Raw genomic sequence first — 22,872 nt, 5'->3', positions numbered from 1 at the left:
GGCTTGTCGAGGACCCACTTTGCTTTTGCTGTGTCTTTGACCTGCTACAGATCCACTCTTGGCTGTTGTGTCAAGTCACAATAACTCCTCTGTTTTCCTTTTCAAAAAAAACTACTGTAGTTAAACTGGAGATACTATGTATCTGTAATAGCTCCCATCAAACAGTTGAGGTTGAATTCATAATTGAAGCTAGTATGTCTAATGACATAAGCCTGGTGGATCTTTTGGCACATATATTAGAGGATGCTCTGGTCTGAAACAGCCAGTATTCCTCTATGGCTGAATTTCTTCATCTTTATCAAACAAACCTTTAAAGTAATTTCAAGTGATTGGAAATGAGGGGGAAAAACCTGCTAGTTAAGATATATATGTCTTTTGTGGAATGTATAATATATGAAAGGAAATGGGCAAACTGTATAGTACGTTTATGCAGGAGAATTGAAATCTAATTTACCAGTAATGCAATTGTCTCTTCATAAACAACATCAGTTTCACAACACTAATGAGTATTCTCTGGGGAATAAATTATCTAGTGACTTTGAGAGAACTTGTTTTGGACTGAGGGATGCATTCCTCCTCCGAAAAGTGGTTCTAGTTTTCCAACTTTACAGACACTGATCCTACAAAACTGATTCTGTTATGCCTGCCTTAGGTATATGTTCTAATTAGCCTCAGGTGGAATACTTTTAAGTAGAGTATAATTTTCTGAAAAATTTAGAATCAACATTTACGTGTGGTAAATGATGAAATAGTCTTTAAATAGACAACTTTAAAAGGATGCTATTCTTAACAAATCTAGTGTAATTACTTTGCTGTAGTGATTAAAACAGTACTTAGTCTGAATATTTTTTGTTAGCTTAGTAATTTAATAGAATCCAGAACTTAGTTGTACTGTGCTGTGGGATGTCTTTTGTTTTAGATCCTCAGGGTAAAACATTCTACTCTGCTTTTCCTTGGTGTTGAGTACTTCGAGTTAGCATCTTAGCCATTTCACCAAAGTCGGGTATCAATCTGATGTATTTTAAGACTCCTAAATTACCAAAACTTTTTCTTAAAACAGGTTTATAATGCTCCCAAGTTACTTGCCACAATAAACAAAAGTACAAAATGAAAAGCACAGAGAAAAGAGATGTGGGTATATGTGAGAGTCTGAGACAAAATGATAGGTTTTGCATCTAGATTACCAACAAAATTACATTGCTTAATCTTTTGTTTATACAAATCTTAGAAGTCACTATTTAATCTAAAGATGAAGTTCTAATTAAACATAAGGGTGCTGAATAGTACGATGTTCCTAAATAAATTTGACATGACGACAGCTTGTACCTATGACATGTGATAGTAAATAAGAAATTGCCTATGAGGTTGAATTATTGAATGTATTGTTTTTCTCCTACTTGATGCTGAGGGAATTCAAAAACACTAAATTACTTTCTGTATAAACAGAGAAAAGGAAGGCAGTTTTAATACAGAAAGATGGAATTCATGTTATTAAGAGGAAGAGACATACACTAGGCACCCGAAAAAGCAGAACTGAGGTTGCGGTACCTGACTTGTATAAGGTTGTGCTACGTCTTCCTTTTGGGAAGTGCAAGATTTGGGCAGTGGCATTTCCTTTTGTGCTGTCGGAGAGCTGATTAATTTGTCTGCCTTTCACCTCTCTGGGAGGAATTTCTCATCTGGATTATTCTGCTTTTGATTTATATAAAGTCCGAATTTCATGAATTGAAGTTTTGATATTCTGAATTGCTTTACTTTTAGTTTTCACTTAAAATATTTTCAATGGCCGCAGGACTTCCTAGTAAGGGTTTATATTTTATGATGTATATAAGAATTCCCCATTCTAAATTTGCTAAGGTTTCCTCATCTTACATCATGTAATTGATGCTTAAGTATTTAAAGCTGTTCTAGGGCAGTGGTCTCCAAACTTTTTTGATCACACATACCTATCAGTAAAAAATTTTTGAGCATGCACTCCCAATATATGTATATTTATTTACTTATAAATTACATACATGTGCTACTGTACTAAATATATTACATTCTAAAACATGCACAAAAACTAAATTAAGAAAGGATGAGATAAAGATGGAATAAACACTATTTTAAAAATATTTTTTTATTTTAAGAATGGTACAAAAATATTTTCTTCCTGCATCTTAGTGGATTGTCTTGTGCACCTCCTGGGGTGCTTTGGAGATCAGAGTGGGTCTGGGGTGTTGGTATTCAGAAATTACAGATAAGTAAGCAGGAATGAAACACTGTGTAATTCATTTCTCTTGATAAGGGGAGTGTAAATGGTAGCAATGAAACACTTGTTGCAGCTCCATTCTTCATGAAAAGTCCTTGACCAGTGACTGCCTGGAACTGTCTTCCATCTTTTTCATTGAAGTGAAGCTTTAGTGATGTAGCACTCTGGCTTAAAAGGCAGATAAATATTTCTGTATGGGGGGAAACCCCACCCAATACATAATCAATTGAAACAGCTTTCTCAGAAAATACTTCGGGCAAAGGATACAGGTAATTAATGTAATTCCAGTGATTCCTATATGGTAGGCTGAATTGCTTTCCTATATTTAGAGAGTGAAAGAGATTGTTCTCTATCCTGTGCAATCATGTGATAAGTACACATAATTATATACACATTCCAACTCCTACATGATGGGTTTTTCTCTTTCTGTGCACGTTAATGCATACAGATTTCCTAGACATTAGATACACTAACATCTATAGGTAGTCCTTAATATGTGTGTGACTAAGGTTACCTTGAGCACAATTGAATAAAAATGTCAAATATTGTGACAGAACTGTTACTGAAACAAAATGTTTTGATCAACTGTGCTTAGCATTGCAAATCAAAGCTCAAAAAAATACTTCATTACAAATATTATACTAGTTTTGAAAAAGGGAGAGTTTTATTTTTCTCTTCTGTTTGTGGAACTCCACTTTTTTTTTTTTCCAGGGGGCAAGAAATTGCAGGAGAAAGATGGAAGAGATGCTTTTTGTGTGCTGCCCAGTGCAACCAATGTAATCCTAAATGATGAGTCTATTGTGCCATTCAACACAATATTAGTTTTTCCTTTAGGGTTCTGTGTATCAGTATGAAATTTTAGTAGTTCCCATTGAGATTGCTAACAATTGAGAATGCTCAGCCTTTTTAATGAAAGTAGCCCTCAATCATATGGAGAGTAGTGTAAGTTTGACAGTAGCATATATAAGTATAGTATTTCCAGCCCTACATGTATACATCAGATGAGCATAGGCTTTGAAATGCAACAAGACACAAAAAGCAAGGTGCTTATTTTATTATTTTTTCCAAGTGTTTTGTCATTCTATACATTAGTCTAAAGCTCTGCTTGGCGATTAGCTCTGTTCTTGAGACTGAAGGTAACGTCTGTTCATTACTTTCATTTCTGCCTTAACTTTCCATCCTTCCCCCTGCTCAGTCCTTTACCAGGTGAAATTCATTATCCACACTATTTCCTTGTAAATCCTTCTTCCACTTTTATTTGTAGGAGAAAAATGAGGTTTTAGTAAGATGTCTTGCACTTGCTTAGATGCTGTGTTATCTTTGGTGAGATCACACTAAAACACAAGAAACAATACAAGTGTGTCTTCAACTATAGCAGTAAAGAAAAAGGCACTTTTTAGTGCCTGTGGTAGTTAAGAAAAAGCACATATAGTTAATTGTGGGGACCATAAATATAAAATTGTGTAGCCACACTTTTGCAAACAGCACACATGAAATGCCATGCATTTATAAATGGGAAGGATTCTTTGAAGTATGATCCGTACAGCAACTTTTTGCATATTGTTACAGCATGGACAGCTTTCTGAGTCTTAAGATAGGTTCCGATTTCAATGTAAAGGCATGATTATACTCTTTGAAAAGAAACATTCAAAGGAAGCCCAGCCTGGGGTTGGGAAGATACAGGCTGGGGGTGGAAATACTGATATGAGATTATTTAACTGGGCGGTTAAACCACATGATTGGAATGGTTCCTTCTGCTTGTAAAAATCGCTGGAGCCAGTTCTTCAAGTAACATCAAGGGATCAATTTAGCTCCTTGGAAATTAAATTTTACAAGTAAACTACTATATTTTAATTATACCTTAATTGGAAACAATGTATTTCAGAACTGTTTACTTAAGCTGGTTCAACTTTTCCCCAGTAAACTATATGCATGCCAAGGTTACTTTTGTGTAGCTCTTAATGTTATTAAGTCGTGTTGATGTTGCATCATCGGAAATGCACCCTTTGAAGTACCCTGCAGATTTGCCGCTTGCCTCAGCACTCAAAGGAGCAGGTTCTTTAGAGCTTTTGGCTCCGGCTTTCTAAGGTGGAAATGTTGGTTGAAAATAAGACAATTTTGAGTTTGTAGTCAATGAGACCGCAAAAGCCAGCATATTGATTACACTTTTAAAATGCTTTTTTCCGCACCCTAAAATTTTAGGAAAATGCTAATGCAAAACAAATGCATACATTTTTGTAATAATTATTGAAATAGTATAAACTATTGCCTTGTAAGTTTACTGTATGTTTACTGACAGTGGTTGAGTAAGTTTTAAAAATTTATTTTTACATTTTCTCAATATCAGTTCTTAATATTTTATTTCTTATATATAGGATTTCTCTTCAGAACAATTGAATTAAGTATCTGAATATTTGTTAGGAAAGAGTTTTCATTTAGTCACAATGATTTTAACAATCTACTTTGTGTTTATGACATTGTTCACACACCTACTTTCTTATGTTTTTAATCTCTGACCTTGATTCCTCGAATACTTAAGTGTATCTCTGTAGAGGTTTTTTGTTTGATTAACGTTGCTGCTACCCTGGCTCGGAAGCTGGAAAGCCAGAGATAAATTTGCAGCTGTGTTTGGTGATCAGCCCTGCAAGCTTTCTTTGCTCCTGTATCTGCTAAATTGAAGTTAGCTGCATGGCAGTGGGAACATCTTGTACAGAGCAAAACAGCTTACATATGCAGTTGCCAGTAATATTTCAATTACTTTGACTGAAAGTGGGCTTGCAGTGCTTTGCGTTTGATTTACAGTGCACTTCATTTAGATGAGTTCTTTAATTGGAATTAATGGGTTTTGGCCTTGGGTTTTTCGGTCAGGAAATTGATTATGTGGTTTCCACTTACATTTTTGGGTGGTTTTTTAGTAGGATCTGTGTCTCAGAGCTTGAAGAAGAATTTTATTTGATCTCTTATTGATGCCCTCATCTAGCTTTGTTCTTCAAAATAGAGCTATTTGCTTCAGAAATAAAACTTCTCATAATGTTGCCTAATTGATCATTTCAGAAGTAAAGTTTAAGGTTAAAACATTCATAACTTTGCCATGTTAGATCCTCACTTAAATTAATGGGGCAGGACCGGGCCATTTTCGATTGTTGTAAATATCGCTTGCTTTTACTGTTGCATTCACAAAGATGACTGATTACTTTGTGCTGCGCTTAAAGCTTGGCTGCCTGTGTGTATTGAGGGGGTGTGGTGTTGGTTTTTCTCTTGTGCTTTTCTTTCTTCTTCTGACTTTAGTATAGCTTGCTGGAAGTCTTCTGAATCATTGATGTCATTGTGATACGATTTCTGTGGAAATTTAAAAGGCCATATGGAGCAGTCAAATTCAACTGAATGAATATCAATAACTTCAAATAATTAGATACTATGAGGGCTTAAGGCTAATTTGTAGCCCATTAAAATCTGGGGGGATTTTTCCACTGGTCTGATTGGCCTTTAAAACAAATTCCTAATGTTGTAAAGCTCTTTTACTTGAAATAGCTGAAGATTAATTCCTTGGTCTGGTTATATGAAAATATGCAAGCAATATACTAGTGTGTTGTATTTTGCAAACATTATACCAAATAAAAAGCATGTTTGCAGATAGCCATCTTGGGTTTGCCGCTAGCTCACTAATAAAGGTAAATTCTAGACATAGAAAATATGAAGTAAATCCAAGCATATTAATATATGACATGGTGTTTTCTACCTGCCATAAATGGCTATCCTTTTATGACTGCGTTCTGTTTTGGACAAACATCATTTGTGGTGGCTTCAGTCCTAAAATGTGTGTGCAGGACTGGTGTTGCCTGCTTTGTTCTTAATAAATAAATATTTTTTAAAAATTTATGTATTTAACAGTGGATTTTCAAGAGAAAGTACAATTTATGTTATAGCAAAGAAAAGCAAATACTGTGAAGAGGTAAAGGATGATAAGAGCTCACTTGGGCTAACTGCTGTAAAAGATCTGATGCATATAGTAACTGGATGAATATAGCAACTAGGTCAAAATACAGGTAATTTTGAACGCCACAATATTCTTCTATACGTGCTGTATGGAGTATCCCTCTACAGCAAGGGATGCCTGTGCCAGAACCCAGAGCTCTTCAGATTCTTTTGTGCTGCCCTGTGGTTTTTACCCAGCCATATAGGGCTAGAACAGAAATACAGATATCTCTTCTCATTATTGTAACTATAGATGGTGTTTTGGTAATATTTATCTGCTGTAAATGAGATTTTTGAGAAGCAAATCAGTACTACTCTAGCTTTGATCCCAGAGGAGAAAGGAGAGGTAGTTATCACAGCTTTTAACAAGAGAAAAGACAGGCTGATGTTGAACACTTCAGACTTAAAAAAATATTTGGTTGAAATTCCCTACTTGACAGAGTGACTGCATTTTGGTGAGTAGTTGTAATGGATGAAACCAAGTTCACCTGCCTTGCCATTGCCTTTTAGCTTGATCTGACTTATTTCAGGCATAGTTTTTCCGTTTCTGGACTTCCCCTTCCCAGTTTGCTAGTTATGCTGAATCATGTATCACCTTTAACATGAAGAACTCTCTCCTGAGAGTTTGCAACATAAGATGTCAATTTGATATAAAGAGGCAAAAAAAACTAGTAAAGGCATGATTGGGCTAATAGATAAATTAACCGGTTTAAAGGATTCATACCAAATGAGACTTCCAGATCAAAGGTCAGAGATAATTTATGCATTTAGGCAGACCTACACACACACGTCAACTCTTTCATGAACGCCTTATTAGTTGTGCAAGCACAACCCCTTGATAGAACTTGCATATTTGTCCATTTTAAAATAGACTGTGTAAGTCTGGAGTTTGCTGCCTTAAAGTCCCAATTGATTATTCAAAGGGTAAAGAAGTTTTCATAAAACATTTTTAACCTTTCTGAAATTAGCTTCTGTGACTTAGTGTAGATTTGGGATGAAATTGATCTCTTCAGCACGTATACTTACTTCATAAGAATTATTAAAAACTGAAAAAATCTAGTTCACTTCACTACTAGAAGCTAAATTCACCTGACAGCATACTGGTTTTAAAGGCAGGTTGTCATTCCAGTACATGGAAACAAATGAATAATGTTGTGTCATTCCTTTACTTAGACTGTTTGTTGGGGGGGGGGGGGGGGGGAAATCTTACATCCTCGGGGCTTTCACTGTATCAGACATCTTTTCAGTGAACTTCCTACTCAAAGGATATTATTTCTGAAGTCGCCACTGTTCTTCCTTCCAGATAAATTCCATTATGTGTTGCCAATAACAATGCCTTGTCACTTTGTTGGAAGTGAAATTAAGTAATGCGTGTTCAAGTTGCTGGAAGATAGATGATGCAGTAAAAGTATTTCAGCTAACCTTAGAAGAATACATTCACTTAATGGCTAAAAATAGGATGCTTCTTTTTAATGCTTAGGCTTTTACAAATGAATGTTAGAATGCTAGTAGTAGCCCAGTGGATTAAGCTGTTTCTGTTGGGGGTGGGTTCTTTTCTTTAGAAACGCTGCTGGTGCAGCGCAACTTGAAAGCAATATGGTTGCATTAATTCTTCTCTGCAACTCGCTGAGCTGAAAGTAGGGTAAGACCTTTGGATCTTGGAGTACTCAACATACATGTTTTCACCCCTCGGTCGCTTATTTGGATCCAAGCCATTCTGTTGCAAATAAAACTAGTAGATTTCATGAATGTTAATATTCAATTATATTTTTTGATATTACAAAATCAGTATGAGAGACAGGCATTCACTTAACATCTTCATAAGAAACTTAGCAAGTGAATGAACTAGTTACTTCTAAAGACCTGTGTTGCAGAGGGGCTGTCTAGAGAGTTCTTTCTACAGGTAGAGTATTTAAATGCAAGGCTAATCGAAATATGTGCATAATAGTTAAAAAATCAAATCACAATTAGTAAATAGCCTAACTACTATGCACTATATCCCTGAAATCTAATTAATTGCTTTTATTTCTTGTTTTTCAGATTGTTTGAAGGGCGGTCACCAAGGAAGCCTGAGAAACTTAAGACGCTTTTCTGCTATTTTAGGAGAGTCACAGAAAAAAGTATATCCTTTATTCTTTTTTTGAGCTACAAAGTAGATTACATGAAAAATTTGATCCCATTAAATTCAGAAATGGCTATGCAGCATTATGATGGAAGTGTGTAACAAAATTCAGCTTACTAAGTACACTGATAATCATATTCATGTCACTTCTCATATAGATGATGCATGCAATTAGGTTTTTTTACACGGAGCTTATTCTGTTTTCTTTTTTCTGAGATATATATGAGGGGGGGTGGAGTGCGTGTATAAATGTGTATATATAAATATACATATGTATAATGTTTGTAATATATGCAACTACTTGCTGCACCACATCAGAATGAGAATGTAGAGGGAACTTAGCACCATATGTAGTCATTAAAATCAGAAGCTTAAAGATTCTGAATCAAGCTTCAGATTTCCTGCAGTATGCACATTTAGTCCTTTGACTATAACATTCGTAGTTCTAAGGGTTTTTCCCCTACTTGTGTTGATATTTCAGGTTTTTCCCTTCTATTCTCTCAAAGCAAAGCTGTGATGAAGTTTGCACAGTTCGAATAAAACAAGTGATAGCAAGTCATGAGATATCCCCAACTCTTTTGGAAGTTAGTGTGATATTTTCCTTTGTGTGCATAGTCAGATCTTCTGCTGTTACCATGATTTTGAACATCTGCATAAGCTTTCAAAAATAGCTTTATTTTTGTGAGAACTGTATGAGAGCTCATGTATTGTATTTTGGTGGAGAAAGAGATTTTACTGCAGTAGCATACATCATATCTGCAGCAATATCCTTATAGTATTTTTGTAAAGAACTTTTTCTTTACATGTCAGTATTTCACTATTAGCTTCATATTCTCTCAGAAGGGCTTGTTTTAAAAGAAAGACAGCTTTAAGCTATTAAATATAAAATTCCCTTTACTTGGTTCAGTCGATCTTCAGTTCATCATTTTAATTTACCAGAAATTAAATGCAGCTGCATCCTGTTTCAGCTATCAAACTTTCACCAATGTAAATGGAACTAAATCTCTGAGGGAAAAAGTAAATTGTGATCTATGTGTGGGACTGAGAAGAGATATAGTGTACTAGCTTTTTTTTTTTTTTTAATACCTGAGTAATAATGTTTTCATGCAAACCAAATCCTAAATTTATGCAGCTGTCCCTGACCCCCTGTGCATATGAAATCTGTTGGGAACATGACTTATGAAACTACCGTATTAGATTTCTTAATGTTATAACTTTAAATAATATTTAATGAGATTCTTGAGTGCTCTTTTCTTGAATCAAGAATTTCTATCATACCTTTAAAAGACCCCATTTCTTGTTCTTTTTTGTCCAAGGAATTAGTAAGACTGAAGTAACTTAGCTCTATAAATTACTGTAATAATTTTGCAACTCTTTTTATTGTAAATGGTAATTGAATTCCTTGTAAAAGAACATGGTGGAGACTATATCAGCTGAAGACTTTGTGCTCAAAAGGTGAATGATTAATTTGTAAAATATTGCCACTGATACCAGAGTTCCCTTGTGGAAAAGCACTTGATTACTGAAAGCTGTGCACTTTTTTTAAGAGCAAGCAACCCTTTTTTTCCCCTAAACCCCTATAATTTTGAAGAAATGCATAGGATTATTTAAGGCTTTTGGAAGGATATGTTTGTGCTTAACATACTGTTTTGAATGTTTTTCACAAGCTAGCGCAGTAGATTTACGGGAGCAAAGAACTGAGTCTCAAATGAAGTTTTTATTAGGATGACATCACCTAATAAAAAGTTGATGTTTTCTTTCTGTTGCAAAATTTAACCTTTTTGAGTAAAATAAGAAGAGAAGATGATAATGCATCCTTCCTGCAATGAGCAATGGCTCCTCTTTTTCTCTTGAGGGCAGGAGTCTTTTCTCAGTTGAAATACAGTGAATTTCACTGGCATGCTGGGAGGGCTGAAAATGGCTTGATTTGGAATCCACTAACACTCCATCTTTATTGACATAGTAGGACTTCCTTGGAAATACGAGCTGCTGCTTCATCCATCCATAGGTTGAGCACTCTGTGCATTGCCTGTTGACACCGAACAATAGTCACCTCTAAAGGTTCACAATTTCTTCTTTTCTAAGTGGCAGCACATTTTACTTTAACTTCAGCTATCGAGTCTTCCTAGTAGTGTTGACAGTTTAAGTGAAAATCACTTAAGAAATAGTTTTTCCTTGATCTGGAAAAAGAAAAATACTCAAACTCCAAAGGGAGAAGAGAAGTGAATATTTTGGTCTTCCTGTTACTTGTTTTCAATTTGAGCATGGGCTGTCAGGGGAAGGAAGATTCAAAGCTGCTCTTGAGGAAAGTTAAGCTCTTGTGTTTCTGCCAAGAATGATGTTTGTTGTAATTTTGAAAGCTTACCACTTAAAATAATCTAAGGACTAAAGCTCCAGCAGTTAATGCATTTTTCTCTGGGGTTGGTTTGCCTGTAGAACCTACGGGATTGGTGACATTTACAAGGCAGTGTCTCCAGGAGTTTCCAGAGTGGGAAAGGTAAGTCAAACATCCTGTTAAGGTAAGAAATTTCTTAAATCAATGATAACTGAATGCCATTCGTATGGATTTGCTTCAGGGCTGGAAGTACTACGGAAAACAATGTTTGGTATGGGTTGTTATGGAGAGAAGTACAGAGGGACGTGGGTGAACCACCACAAGTAGTTTGAGTGCCCTGAGTTTTCCAGTATGTCTGTTTGCCTGTGAAGCCAACAACTCTTATGAGAATTTTTAAAACAGTAGCACAGCTTTGGTGCTGTTGCTTGAGTGGAGAAAAAAGAGAGAGATTACTTGATTTCAGCGATGACAGGAAATATAATGAAGTATGGGGGATAATCAGCATGAAAACACAAGTGTTGCGGCTTTCTTGCTGGTTAGCAAGTTAATGTGGGACAAACTTGTGTGAAAAACAGAACTTGCATTTCAAGTTTTGGGGTTTCATGGAGAAAGATGTGGAGAAACTGAACAACTGACTATTTTAAACATTTACAAATTGTTTCTGAAAGGCAAATGCATTTTCTTTAATCCTTTTTTTTTTTTTTTAAACCACCTTATGTTAAGGTGTTTAAGAAGTTTGGATTTGGATGGGTTTTCTTTTAAAATGGATGTCTTTATGTGGTGATTCTGTAATCATCCTTTCTGTACAATATTTTTCTTCAATGATAGGTCTCAGAAAAAACTGTCTAGATTGCATGTCACCTATGAAGGCACCATTGAAAGCAATGGGCAAGGTATGCTACAGGTAAGCGCATATAACGGTAAATGTGGCTTTATGTCATGTTTTTGTCATACTTTTGTGGTCTGCCAGCTTAACAAAGCTATTTGTTTATCCTCAATTGACTTAAATGACAAGATGTTTTGCAGTGTAAAAGAAACATCAAAATTAATTCCATGGGCACTCAGCACTGTCAATGTTCCCCAGCTCATCTAGGTTTGCACGTGTACCTGGTACAGAAAGAGCTGACAGAAAATCACAAGCCCTGGACAGCTTCAGGTCTTTTGGTTCAAACCAGGATCAAAGATTGACAAGTTAAAAGTTTCAGGCTGTGGTCTTGATGACTTGTCAAGGGTTTCAGTTTATTTTTAAAAAATCATTCTTATGCCCCAGACAGCGACCAGGTCAGTGGTTCAGGAGGCTTGCTTGCTGCTGCCAGCACCACTGTTTCGGTCTGGGAGCCAGTCAGCAAAAGAAACTTGTAAGGAGGATGTCTGTCCATATCTATAGCAAGAAATTTGAATTTTCAAATTAGTAGTTTGGTTTTTGTCTGTCTTCTTAAAAAAAAAAAAAAAAAAAAAAGGTCTGCCTTCTAGAGTTCGTTTCCCCCAGAATTTACAACTTCTTTAGCCAGGAACAAGTGCTGCAAAAGAAGAGGAGGAGGGAGAATAGGAGGACTTCTTTTGTGCAATGCTTTTTGCTCAGACTTTAAAATGTCTCATGACTTTATGGAACTTGAGCACTCAAATGTGTATTGAAATTATTAAGAACTCAGCAACTGCTCATAACCATTTTTCTGCTCTCTCTCTATTCAACTATACTATAACCTCAGAGCTGAGAGAAGGTTGAATTATGCCTTTTCGTGTACTGTTTCTGTTGTACTCTGTAAAAGTGAGTATTGCCTAGGATGTGATATTTTTCCACCTGGCTATTTCAAGTCTTATCAAGCAAAATATCTCTGCTCAGAGGAGGAGTGCTCACTCCAGGAGGGAGCAGGGTTACCAAGGCAAGACAATGCAGGAGTCGACAGTGACCCCAGCCTCCGCGGGCAGGGTCGCTGGCTGGGACGAGCAGAGCAGGGATGGTGACAATAACAGTTTCTGCTGACAGGCTGGTGGTCATCAGACAAAGGCGAGGTGGTGAGGCAGGGCACCAAGGTCACTCCTAGACATCCGCTCAGCGAGTGGGCATCAGCAGAGGACAGTGCTGGGCATGGGCCCATGCATGATGCGTCTCAGGTGAGGTCCAGGAGGAGGGAGTGTGTTTGTACGGGGGCCACGTGCCGGGGGTGAGGATGGGGGCCCGAGGTGAGGCTGCTCGGCGCAGTTAAAGTGCGTTTGGGGCCCTGACGCATTGAACATTTGGGTAGTTTTCATGTTACTTTTTTGTATCGTAGTCAAGTTGAGCAAATCTTAAACAATTGAAGCGTGTTGGTATTTCCAGGATAGACTTCAGGAACGCTGGCAGTTGCAGCAGCTGTGTGTCTGCGTGCTTTAGACTTGACTCTGACTCCTGAATCAGTTTGTAATCTACACAGATGTTCGTGTCGCTCCAGCAACTTTTGTTCCCCTCCTGTAAATGTGCTCTCATCAGCTATCTAAATAAAAATCAGTAAGAAGCTAATAGCATTTGAAAGATGAAATGACTTTTTAAAATTGTAAATTTATATGGGCAGTTAATTTGTATAAATAGTAATCACTTTACTGAATTAACCAAATCCTTTTAAAACTGTTGTCTATGTAATTTGCGAAATATGTATTATTGCAGCAAAAACTAGAGTCCAGAGCTTCTCTGTTTCAAGCAGAAACCTTAATGATCAAAATTACTTGCCTTGTTCAAATGCATTTCAAGGAGAATTCGTAAGAGATTCTTTTAAGTACAGAACAATTGTACCGGGGCAGTGCTAATCTAAAAATGCTTCAGTGTGGACAGCTGGGACAGAATGCTTATTAAAGGACAACTTAATTCTTCAATGTCCATAAAATGCAAAAAGAATACTGTAATTTGCTGTTCTCATTTTTCACATTTACTGAAGTGTGGTTTATTCTTAAATATGTGCTCTTCAAAGAAAACTGACAAAACTTGGACTGAGAGCATTTGAGATATAAAACTTTATTTTGCTGTGTAATCTCATTTGTCTTAAGTTTTCTGAGAAGTAGAAAGGAGGAAAAAAAGAAAGGCATGCTCTTAATCAGGCTCTGTCCTGCTGCTTGTATTTTTAAGTGATAGCAGCAGATTTCAACAGAATTATTGAAATTTGTACAGGATGCTGTTTACCTTGGAAAATGGAAGGACTTTGTGCTGTTTGCTTATCTCATAATCCTCCTGAATATATTTTTGTTAGGTTGATTTTGCAAACCGTTTTGTTGGAGGTGGTGTGACCGGGGCAGGACTTGTACAAGAAGAAATTCGGTTTTTAATCAACCCAGAACTGATTGTATCGAGGCTCATCACTGAAGTCTTGGATCACAATGAATGTCTTATCATCACAGGTTAGTCTCTGAGAAAAATGTGTCACATTTTATTCTGGTTTTGTATATAGAAAATATATTTCAAGTTGAAGTTTAGTATGTTTAAATGCTGCAGGGATAAAAAAAAGAAGGAAAATAAAGTCAATACTCATTTGACAAAGAGCTTCCTCCTTCACCCCACCTCTAAGACCATGGGGCTGCTGTTCCAGTACATGTTTTGTGAAGGAAACAAACAAAAACCAAACCAAAACAAAAAAAGTGACAGCAAGCAGACAGAACTTTTCTTACTGTATATAAATGTGTTTCAGGACTCAGTGTCTTTAGGCCTAGCCAAAGAATACTGTTGGCCAGTATAGGTAAAAGGCACAATTACCAACTATTAGCTGGTTCCAGCTATTAGCAGGTAATGCTTCTGTTACGTTAAAGCAGCGTTGGCTTTGTTTTTTTCTTTTTGTTCCCATCTGGAATTTGTAACATTTGATGTGATCAGTGGGATTGAAAACTCTTGAGAAGAGGAACTACCTTCTGGTTACCAAAAAGTGGAGGAAGTGGAAGAGGAGAAAATCAGCATCTATTAAAAAGGCTAGAAAGCAAATGTCTCTTAAGGATTTTGATGTTGTAAGTTAGGAACATGTGTTTGTGTTACTCCTTAGTTAGTTATGGGTTTGTAATGACAACATCAGAAACTAAAGTAATTCTCCAGTATGTTGTTGAGGGGCTGTGTACGGAGATGCGCTGTCCAGTGCTTTGCTGAAAGCATTTTTCCTTTTGTTTCCACCTCTGTCATAGAACTTGGAATATTTTATTATCCGTTGGATCCAAACAGTTAGCAGCAAAACACCAAATGTCACTGCTAAGAACTGGAGAGGCCCAGGTCATGCTTTGTGTGCCTCAGTTCTATACACGGGAACACAGTGAGCATTTTTCATGACTGAAAAATAAAATGATACTATAATATTTTTTTTATTTACTCTAAAGAATAGCTATAAAGAAAAAATATTTAATCAGTGAGAGCCTCTGGGCAAATATTGCAACAGATTATGTACATTTTATATTTTTCAGTTTGTTATAGTAAAAATGTTGGTTTTGGTTACCTGAGCTGCCTCAACAGTCAGGAATTTGTACAGGTATTAGAACATACTTCTTGGAAAAGTCCTTCCACAGCCCTTCTTTCTCTCACATGCACAGTAGAAATCTGAGTTTAGATCTTGCAAATTTTACTCTGTCCTGAGCTATTGATTGTACTGGGCGGAGCATCTTTTGTTTTCAGTCTTATAGTTGGTAATCTTTTGAGACGGTGTTTTTATTTTGTTTTTCTACCCTGCCAAAACTAATGCCTTTTCTGTGAAAACTTTCTGATAAATTGGTTTTTGTGATTAACTTTTAAAAAAAATGAGTCAGAAAGTTCTTGGCCATCACTGATTTCTGTTGTGTATTTTGGATATGATACTATAACAAGATTAACATATTGAAGTATTGTCCTCCAGGTGAGGCTCTTCTGGGGAGGGTAAAACCAGAGCACAGCTATCAGTCTGTGTAATAACTGATTGGGGAAAAACACTGAGTGAATGTTTTGAAAGACCTTCTTCCATTCCCCTGCAAAAAATAGTGATTTGGCATGAACAAATAAAGGTGAGGGTGTTTTTTTTCACTGCGGCAATGTTCTTCTGGTTTTCTTGAGCCATCGTACTTTATAGTGTTTTGCAATTAGTATTTGTGATATGGTGTTCTTCTGTAATGGAAATGGCCATTCCATCATTTTCATTTCATCCCTGGAGCTTTTCCACCTCGGTTCTTAGCCAAGTCTCCACTGCGTGTCACAATCCTCTGATAAATTACATTCTTTGTGATGCATCTTGACTCAGCGGCCTAATGGGTATAACTGTGTAGCTTAAATTTGCAGAAGAGTCTGAGAAATTGGAGATAAATTAAATTTGTTGTGATTGCACAGTGTCTGCTTAAGGTCACTGCTGTAACGAATATGGAACTGGTCATGCAAACAGTCAAGTTCTTCAACACAGACATCTACCTACAGAAATGTCAGCAGCAATGCCAGAGATTCCCACAGTTGCATTTCTGGTAGAGCTGTGAATAAATGTCAGTGTTTTTCATTCAGGTTTTGGTGTGGTGGGCTTTTTTAGTTTGTTTTTTGGGTTTGTCTTTTTTCTCCCCTCTTTGAGTTAACGTATACTTGGGCAGCATTAAGAGCAGATGAAGCTGTGTTCCATTTTTGCTTTAAATCTACAGATTGAGCAACAGCCAGTCCTGACTGCATCTTAGCGATGCATTTTCAGAGGCTTCTAAGCACATTACCCGTGCAGTAAATGAGATCAGATAATTGGTTCAGCTGAAAATTTACTCAGAGGGGAAAAACTGTTTTTCAGCCAGATTTAGCAGGCTGATCGTGCCACTGTCTGTGGAACCAGAAGATTAATGGTGGCACAAGATAAAGATCGGAAGAACTGATTGAAAGGGAGAAGTATCTTCCCCTCACTTTTGGCACTAAATATGCGTTTATATTGGTGACCATAAAACTATACCCTTGTGCTTTTCACAGGTACTGCTTTTTATTCAGTGCTAGTGCTGTCTAGGCACTGCCTCTTCTAGCTCATAAGGAACACTAGAGGGACAGTATGGTGGGTTTTTTCCCAATCGCTGGGAACTTTATAAGGCCATACAGATCATATGCAAATGAAAAGCTGGACTACGAAGACTGAGAAAGGTATATTTATTTTTAGTAATAATTGCAACTCTTTCTAGATAGATGAGGTCCCATAAGCACTAACACTTGGCAATTTCACTGTTTCTCTGATGCTGTAACTATTACAAGTTTCACAAAGCATGTATTTTTGAACGATACTTGTATATACTTTCTTTAGACTTTAGGCTTTTTTAGTTTATTTTGTAGCTTGTTTCTAAAGTTCTGATGGAACTGTGCTATTATGCTGTATTTGTGGCTTGGCTTTTTTTACCCCCCCCCCCTTTTTTTTTTATGGGAAGAAAAAAGATTCACCAGAAACATTAGCATATTGAATTTATCCTGTACTGCTTCTGTTCTCCCAGCAACAGCAGTTTGCATCCCAGTAGTTCACAGGTAGAAGTGCTGCCAGTTGAATAACCATTTCTGTCTGACACATTTCCAGAGCTTCACTTATGAAAACCCATTGATTTTCTTTAACTTTGGTTTTCTGGGACATGAGTTTAGAGTTCATGTGATTTCATTGAGTTTCTTCGTTATTGATTTTTTTTTTTTAATACATGTATTTGCTTGTTTGTTTGTTTCCTGGTGCTTTCAGCCTCAGACACTGCACTTCCATAAAAATTAATGAAAACAATGAACCTTGAAGAAGTCAGCTTAATACTCTGACTGTCATTTAATCTATCCTGTTACGGTATCTTGATAACCTAGTCTTTTCTTTCCATGTGCTAGACACCAAAGGAAATGCTTCCTTTTCAAAGTTGGAAGTTTTGCTATGTTGTCCCCCAAAGAGAGCTGTCAGAAAAGTCACATAATTCCCTTGTCTGTCTTTTCTTCCTATTTGTTCAGCCAGTTTCTCCAAGCAGATCGGTAAATCTGAATTTTACCTACATCAGGAAAAGCCTTGCTGAAGGCTGACTTCTGAATACTTAAGCTGCTCACAGTTGTCCTTTGTGTGAGGGCATGGACGTATGTGAATACATAGGCATATTCTGTCATCACAATTTTGAGGACTTTCATTTTGTAACAGGAGGTGAATTCTTGGTGAGGAATCTTTTACCATCCCGCTCATTTTGCCTAGCAACTTTTCAAAATAGCCTTGAGTGGAATTTGTGTGCCCTCAGTACGGTTAATCATCTAGACAACTCTAAATAAATAATGAGTGGATAATAGGGCAGATGAGTTAAAGAAGCACTGCTAAGTCTTTTCAGTTATAATAAATATGGGTAAATGGGGAAAATGTCTTGAAGTATATGCATAATTTTTTAAATATTTTTTAACAGCTTCTGTTTCATATGCTTAAGACGACTGAAAGCAAGCATTCAATTTCCTGTGTCGGATGAGGTTAAAAGTGAATAGTTTTACATTTGATTGTTGCAACTTCTTATTTTTTTATTTAGAGATTGAAAAACTTTGACATTTAAATTTAAACATTTGTATTCTCAGAGTATAACCGATCTGTGCAATAGTTAGGCATTACTCTTGTCTTCGTAATCAGATGTTTTGTGCTGTCATCTTATAGGTCTTTCTAAAACCTATTTTTCTGTTCTATTTTTCTGTTCTATTTCTAGGCATAGCTCGTGTCACTGTAATTAAGGGGTTGCTTAACGGTTCTCTTCTTACTCTTATTGTTTATAACTTGTGCCAGACTGTACCTGTATGATCTGAAATACTTCAGGAGTATTTCTTTGAAGCATCTGTGCATCTCCAGGTTTTGAAGCGAGGTCCTGAGGTTCAGGAGAATGAGGTGAAAGGCAGCCTTTTAGAAAGATTATGATCCTTACTCTCAGTTAAAATGCTCTCCTCCTTAGTCTTCAATAAACCTTTGAAAAGGAGTTGGCACAGTAGAGCATAATAGCCAAAATTACTGGAGGTCTTAATGAGCTACTTAGAGCCCTTAATGCTTGCCAAGATACCCTGCTGGACTTTTCACAGAGCAGCCAAGTATGTTCCAGACCATGGTTTTGTGGGTCCTCAAGCTTATACAGACGTAGCTTCTTGGTACTGACTGCTGCAGCCGAGAGCAGTGGCCTTTCGGTCTGTTCAGTGCCACTAATTGCTGTGATGTCTGAGAATTTGTGTCAGGAGCCATAGTGCAGGAATCATGCTGAACAAATGCAAAATGAAACAATAACAAGGGAAAGTGGTGATTTATTGGGCAATGAGACTAGGAAGCTTAATAGTCCTACCTGTGTCAGGTTGCCTTCAAGAGACTCTAGGGCAACAAACTGGGTCACACTGGCATGTTGGAAATCTGCTTGCTTTCTGACCATTGGGCTTTTCTTTGGCTTTATGGATTTTAATTTTATTAGAGAAATAAAATTTGTTAGAGAAATAAAATGTATAAACATATAGCTCACCATACACACTTTTGAATCTCTTTGTATTTTTCTTCTCGTGTTTCCTAAACTGTCAGCCCAGACATTTGGTAAATTGTGATGAAGTAGGGTTGCCCCATTTTCAACAGTGGAGTGACTGTTTTGTCATCGTGTTTACAGGTAGTAGCCTGAAAAAACAAAAGCAAAATGCTGGTGGGGCGAAAGCTCACAGTCTTTGTTAACCAGATATTAGCCAGTAAAACTTTAAAGATGACAGGCAGTTTATTGAGAAGCTATTGAACTTGAGAGTGGCAAAGTTGAAAGCTGTTGTCTTGTTATATACTGGACAGCATACATAGATCTGCATTTGTAATGTTCTATGGTGGATGCTACACATCCTCTGTGGAAAAGAAGCTTCTACTGGTTACCAGAAGATCTTGTATTCTTGGTGCAGATGTGACTCTCCATTTTCCATTGCTTCCGAGAGCTGCGTGTTCAGTTGGAGAAGCAGTGATTCCTGTGAAAGAATTGCCAACTAAAAAAAATATGTACAAATTTTGTATGTAATACAGAATATAATTTGTTTCAGGTACTGAGCAGTACAGTGAGTATACAGGCTATGCAGAAACTTACCGGTGGGCAAGAAGCCATGAAGACAAGACCCCAAGGTAAAGTTCCACATAAATATTTCAAGTGAAGGAATAAATAAATGTTATAAATTTGCAAACTTGGTGCTTTAAGTATTTCCTAGCATTTGTCTTAATAGAGAATTTGAGTGTTTGAGCCTGCTCTCTTCAGTAGAACCGGAAAGCTAAGAAAGTTACCTCATTAGTAGTGAGATATTAATGCTAATAAATAGTACCTGCCAATACGTCAGTTCTTAAACTAACATATTTTACAGTTATATGTATGTAATCCAATTTTTTAAGATACTGACTGAACTGTGGATTGTAATGTCACAAGAAGTTTGACAATGATACCCCAGGTGCCACGGTGCAGCTGATACGTAGCAAAATAAGACTTAATATCAAGAAGGCCTACAGCATCCTGGCTTGTGTCAGGAATAGTGTGGCCAGCAGGAGCAGGGAGGGGATTGTCCCCCTGTACTCGGCACTGGTGAGGCCGCACCTGGAATACTGTGTCCAGTTTTGGGCCCCTCAATACAAGAAAGACATTGAGGTGCTGGAGCATGTTCAGAGAAGGGCAATGAAGCTGGTGAAGGGTCTGGAGCACAGGCCTTATGAGGAGCAGCTGAGGGAACTGGGGTTGTTTAGTGTGGAGAAGAGGAGGCTGAGGGGAGACCTTATCGCTCTCTACAACTACCTGAAAGGAGGTTGTAGCGAGGTGGGTGTTGGTCTCTTCTCCCAAGTAGCGATAGGACGAGAGGAAATGGGCTTAAGCTGTGCCAGGGGAGGTTTAGGCTGGAAATTAGGAAAAATTTCTTCACGGAAAGGGTTGTCAAGCATTGGAACAGGCTGCCCAGAGAGGTGGTGGAGTCCCCATCCCTGGAAGTGTTCAAAAAATGGGTAGATGTGGCACTTGGGGACATGGTTTAGTCTAGTCTACCCTTGATTGGTTTAGTGTGGACTTGGTAATGTTAGGTTAATGGTTGGACTGGATGATCTTAAAGGTCTTTTCCAACCTAAATGATTCTATGAATCTATGAATCTGAGTAGAAAGCTCTGAGCTCTTGAATTTATATCTCCAACAATGTTATCATAGTATATACACAAAATTATTCATTTGGTATAGAAACATACACAATTACTCTCATTTAAATGTTGGAGGAAGACAGAGAGCCAAAGAGCTTTTGTTTGACCTTGCGGTATTCTTATGTACCTAATAAATAATGCTGTGTAATTAGATTTGTTTCACGTTTATGCCCAAAGTCTAGCCAGAGTATTTCTAAATTTATAGGGAGACCTGTCTCATTTCTGATGCTGCTTTCATTCCTGACCCACTAAGAAAAAAAGTGCTCCATTGTCTGTTATGAGCTCACATTTCTAGCTTCTAACAGAGAAGCTCTGTGGGGAATTGCTCATTTTGGATCATAATTATATGGCCCATATTAAACAACTAATGTCATCTACTTCTCTCCTCCCTCCAATTTTAGGGATGAATGGCAGCGACGCTACACTGAAATCGTTGCTATAGATGCATTTCACTTCAGACGTTTCCTTGATCAGTTTGGTCCGGAGAAAATTAGGAGAGAGCTCAACAAGGCCAGTAACTTCTTACAACAGCCTGCAGTCTAAGGCTGTTTCATTAATGTTTATAGTACCTTTTCAAATATTTTTGTATTATCTTTGGCTAAGAAAGTTCTTGCTTAGTTGTGTCTTAAAAGGTGTACTTTTCAGGGTTTTGCTGTCCAATGTTAAAGCATAAGCTTGTCAGATAGAATGACTCTTATGCTTTGATATGCTATTCAAAGGTGTATTTTATTTAACTTTGAAAAATATAAATTAAATTTGGATGTAAGTTTTGTTAACTCTTCCCTGTCCTGCTTCTAAATTATGACTTTCTCTTCCCATGATTGGCTCTGCTGAATCCTCCTCAGCCATCCAGCCAAGGTTGAGGAGGGAGTGCCTCATGTTTTAACATGGTGACCCGTTGTAAATACGGTGCCACTTGCTTTTCTTCCACCTTTCTTGTTTGCTCTTGGAGTATTGACATATGACCCAACAGTTTATCTTTTCATATTTTGATGTCGTCTTGAGATCAGGTCCAGATGTTCATAAATCTCCTATCTTTATTTGCACAATAGCTGTAAGGGCTGTTGCAACTCAGTATGTATATATACATGCCAGTTAGAGCTTGCAGCGATGGGGATGTTCAGAAGAATGATAAGTCAGGCCAGTTTTCATCCTTTAAACAAAACTTTTGACATTCAGAAACAGCACACTTCCTACTAATAATTCTTATACATTATTAATCATTATCACTATGTATTCAAAGCAGTCAGTCCTTGACCTTACCCTGCCTTAGCTGTGTGTATACAAAATTGCATAGTTAGCTCCAATGGCTATGGTCCTTAATAGTCTTAGTCATCAAGGTTGCCAGGCTGAAAAGTGATTTGACAAAGGAAGCTGGAACTGCGGTTGGGCGTCTTTTTTCTCTCCCCTGCCCTCCCTAATTTGGGATCTTGTCCTCAAATAAAATAAATATTTGAGTTTCTAGATGGTTCCCAGCCCTTGGTGTCAGCCCTGCATTGTTTGGGAACATGGGGTTACTTTCCTAAGCTATGGCAAGTGGTTTATCATGTTGCATGGTGGAGATTTTCATGTTACTTGTTTTTCTCCTTGCTTTGCTGCTGCTTCTTTTCTTGAGGCTAAAGCAGTCTTTTCCCAGTTCTTGAGGTTGTACTTTTTCAATGACTAGTAATTGCCATCAGCGAGCTGTTTATAGTTCTGAGGCCTTAGCTTTCAACCTGTGCCAATGTTTTCAAGGCCTTTGCTGTTATCCCATGCATAAATTTTATTTCCTAACAAGAGATGCCTGGTATCAATCTCCAGTTCACATAGCAAATTCTCCTAAGTCAATAAGAAGGCTAATGGGCCAGAATGAGGGCCTTGCATGGCTAGTATAAGGCATAGGTAGTGAAAGGTCTGTGGCCTGTTATAGCAATGGCAATGCTATTTTTACTGGGCAGCTGAGTACAAGAATGCTCATGCAGTTATACTGTATCAGTGTGCTTACATTTGTGTTCGAAACACGCTAATGATAAAGTCTGCTTAGTGTGCTTCTACGTTTATAGATGCAGTGGGCCTCTGCTTTAGCTAGGGTGTTAAATATAAGGGCACAATACTACCATTGTTAAAGTCTCCT

The 22,872-nt window shown here is 37.3% G+C and overlaps 1 protein-coding gene across 2 annotated transcripts in view; it reads left to right on the top strand.

Annotated features, from left to right (window-relative positions):
- PARG (poly(ADP-ribose) glycohydrolase) overlaps positions 1 to 22,872 on the top strand; it is a 71,843-nt gene that overhangs the window by 37,084 nt on the left and 11,887 nt on the right. For both annotated transcript variants that reach the window (XM_075717551.1, XM_009484214.2), the window contains 6 exons: positions 8,267 to 8,346; positions 10,785 to 10,845; positions 11,512 to 11,587; positions 13,905 to 14,052; positions 19,637 to 19,715; positions 21,161 to 21,269. In XM_075717551.1, the coding sequence (XP_075573666.1) occupies positions 8,267 to 8,346; positions 10,785 to 10,845; positions 11,512 to 11,587; positions 13,905 to 14,052; positions 19,637 to 19,715; positions 21,161 to 21,269 (553 nt within the window). The remainder of the gene's footprint in view (positions 1 to 8,266; positions 8,347 to 10,784; positions 10,846 to 11,511; positions 11,588 to 13,904; positions 14,053 to 19,636; positions 19,716 to 21,160; positions 21,270 to 22,872) is intronic.

This window comes from Pelecanus crispus, chromosome 10, assembly GCF_030463565.1.
Source record: "Pelecanus crispus isolate bPelCri1 chromosome 10, bPelCri1.pri, whole genome shotgun sequence".
Classification (NCBI taxonomy): Eukaryota; Metazoa; Chordata; class Aves; order Pelecaniformes; family Pelecanidae; genus Pelecanus; species Pelecanus crispus.
The sequence above is the reverse complement of the archived record's forward strand: the minus strand, read 5'-3'. Positions and strand labels throughout refer to the sequence as shown.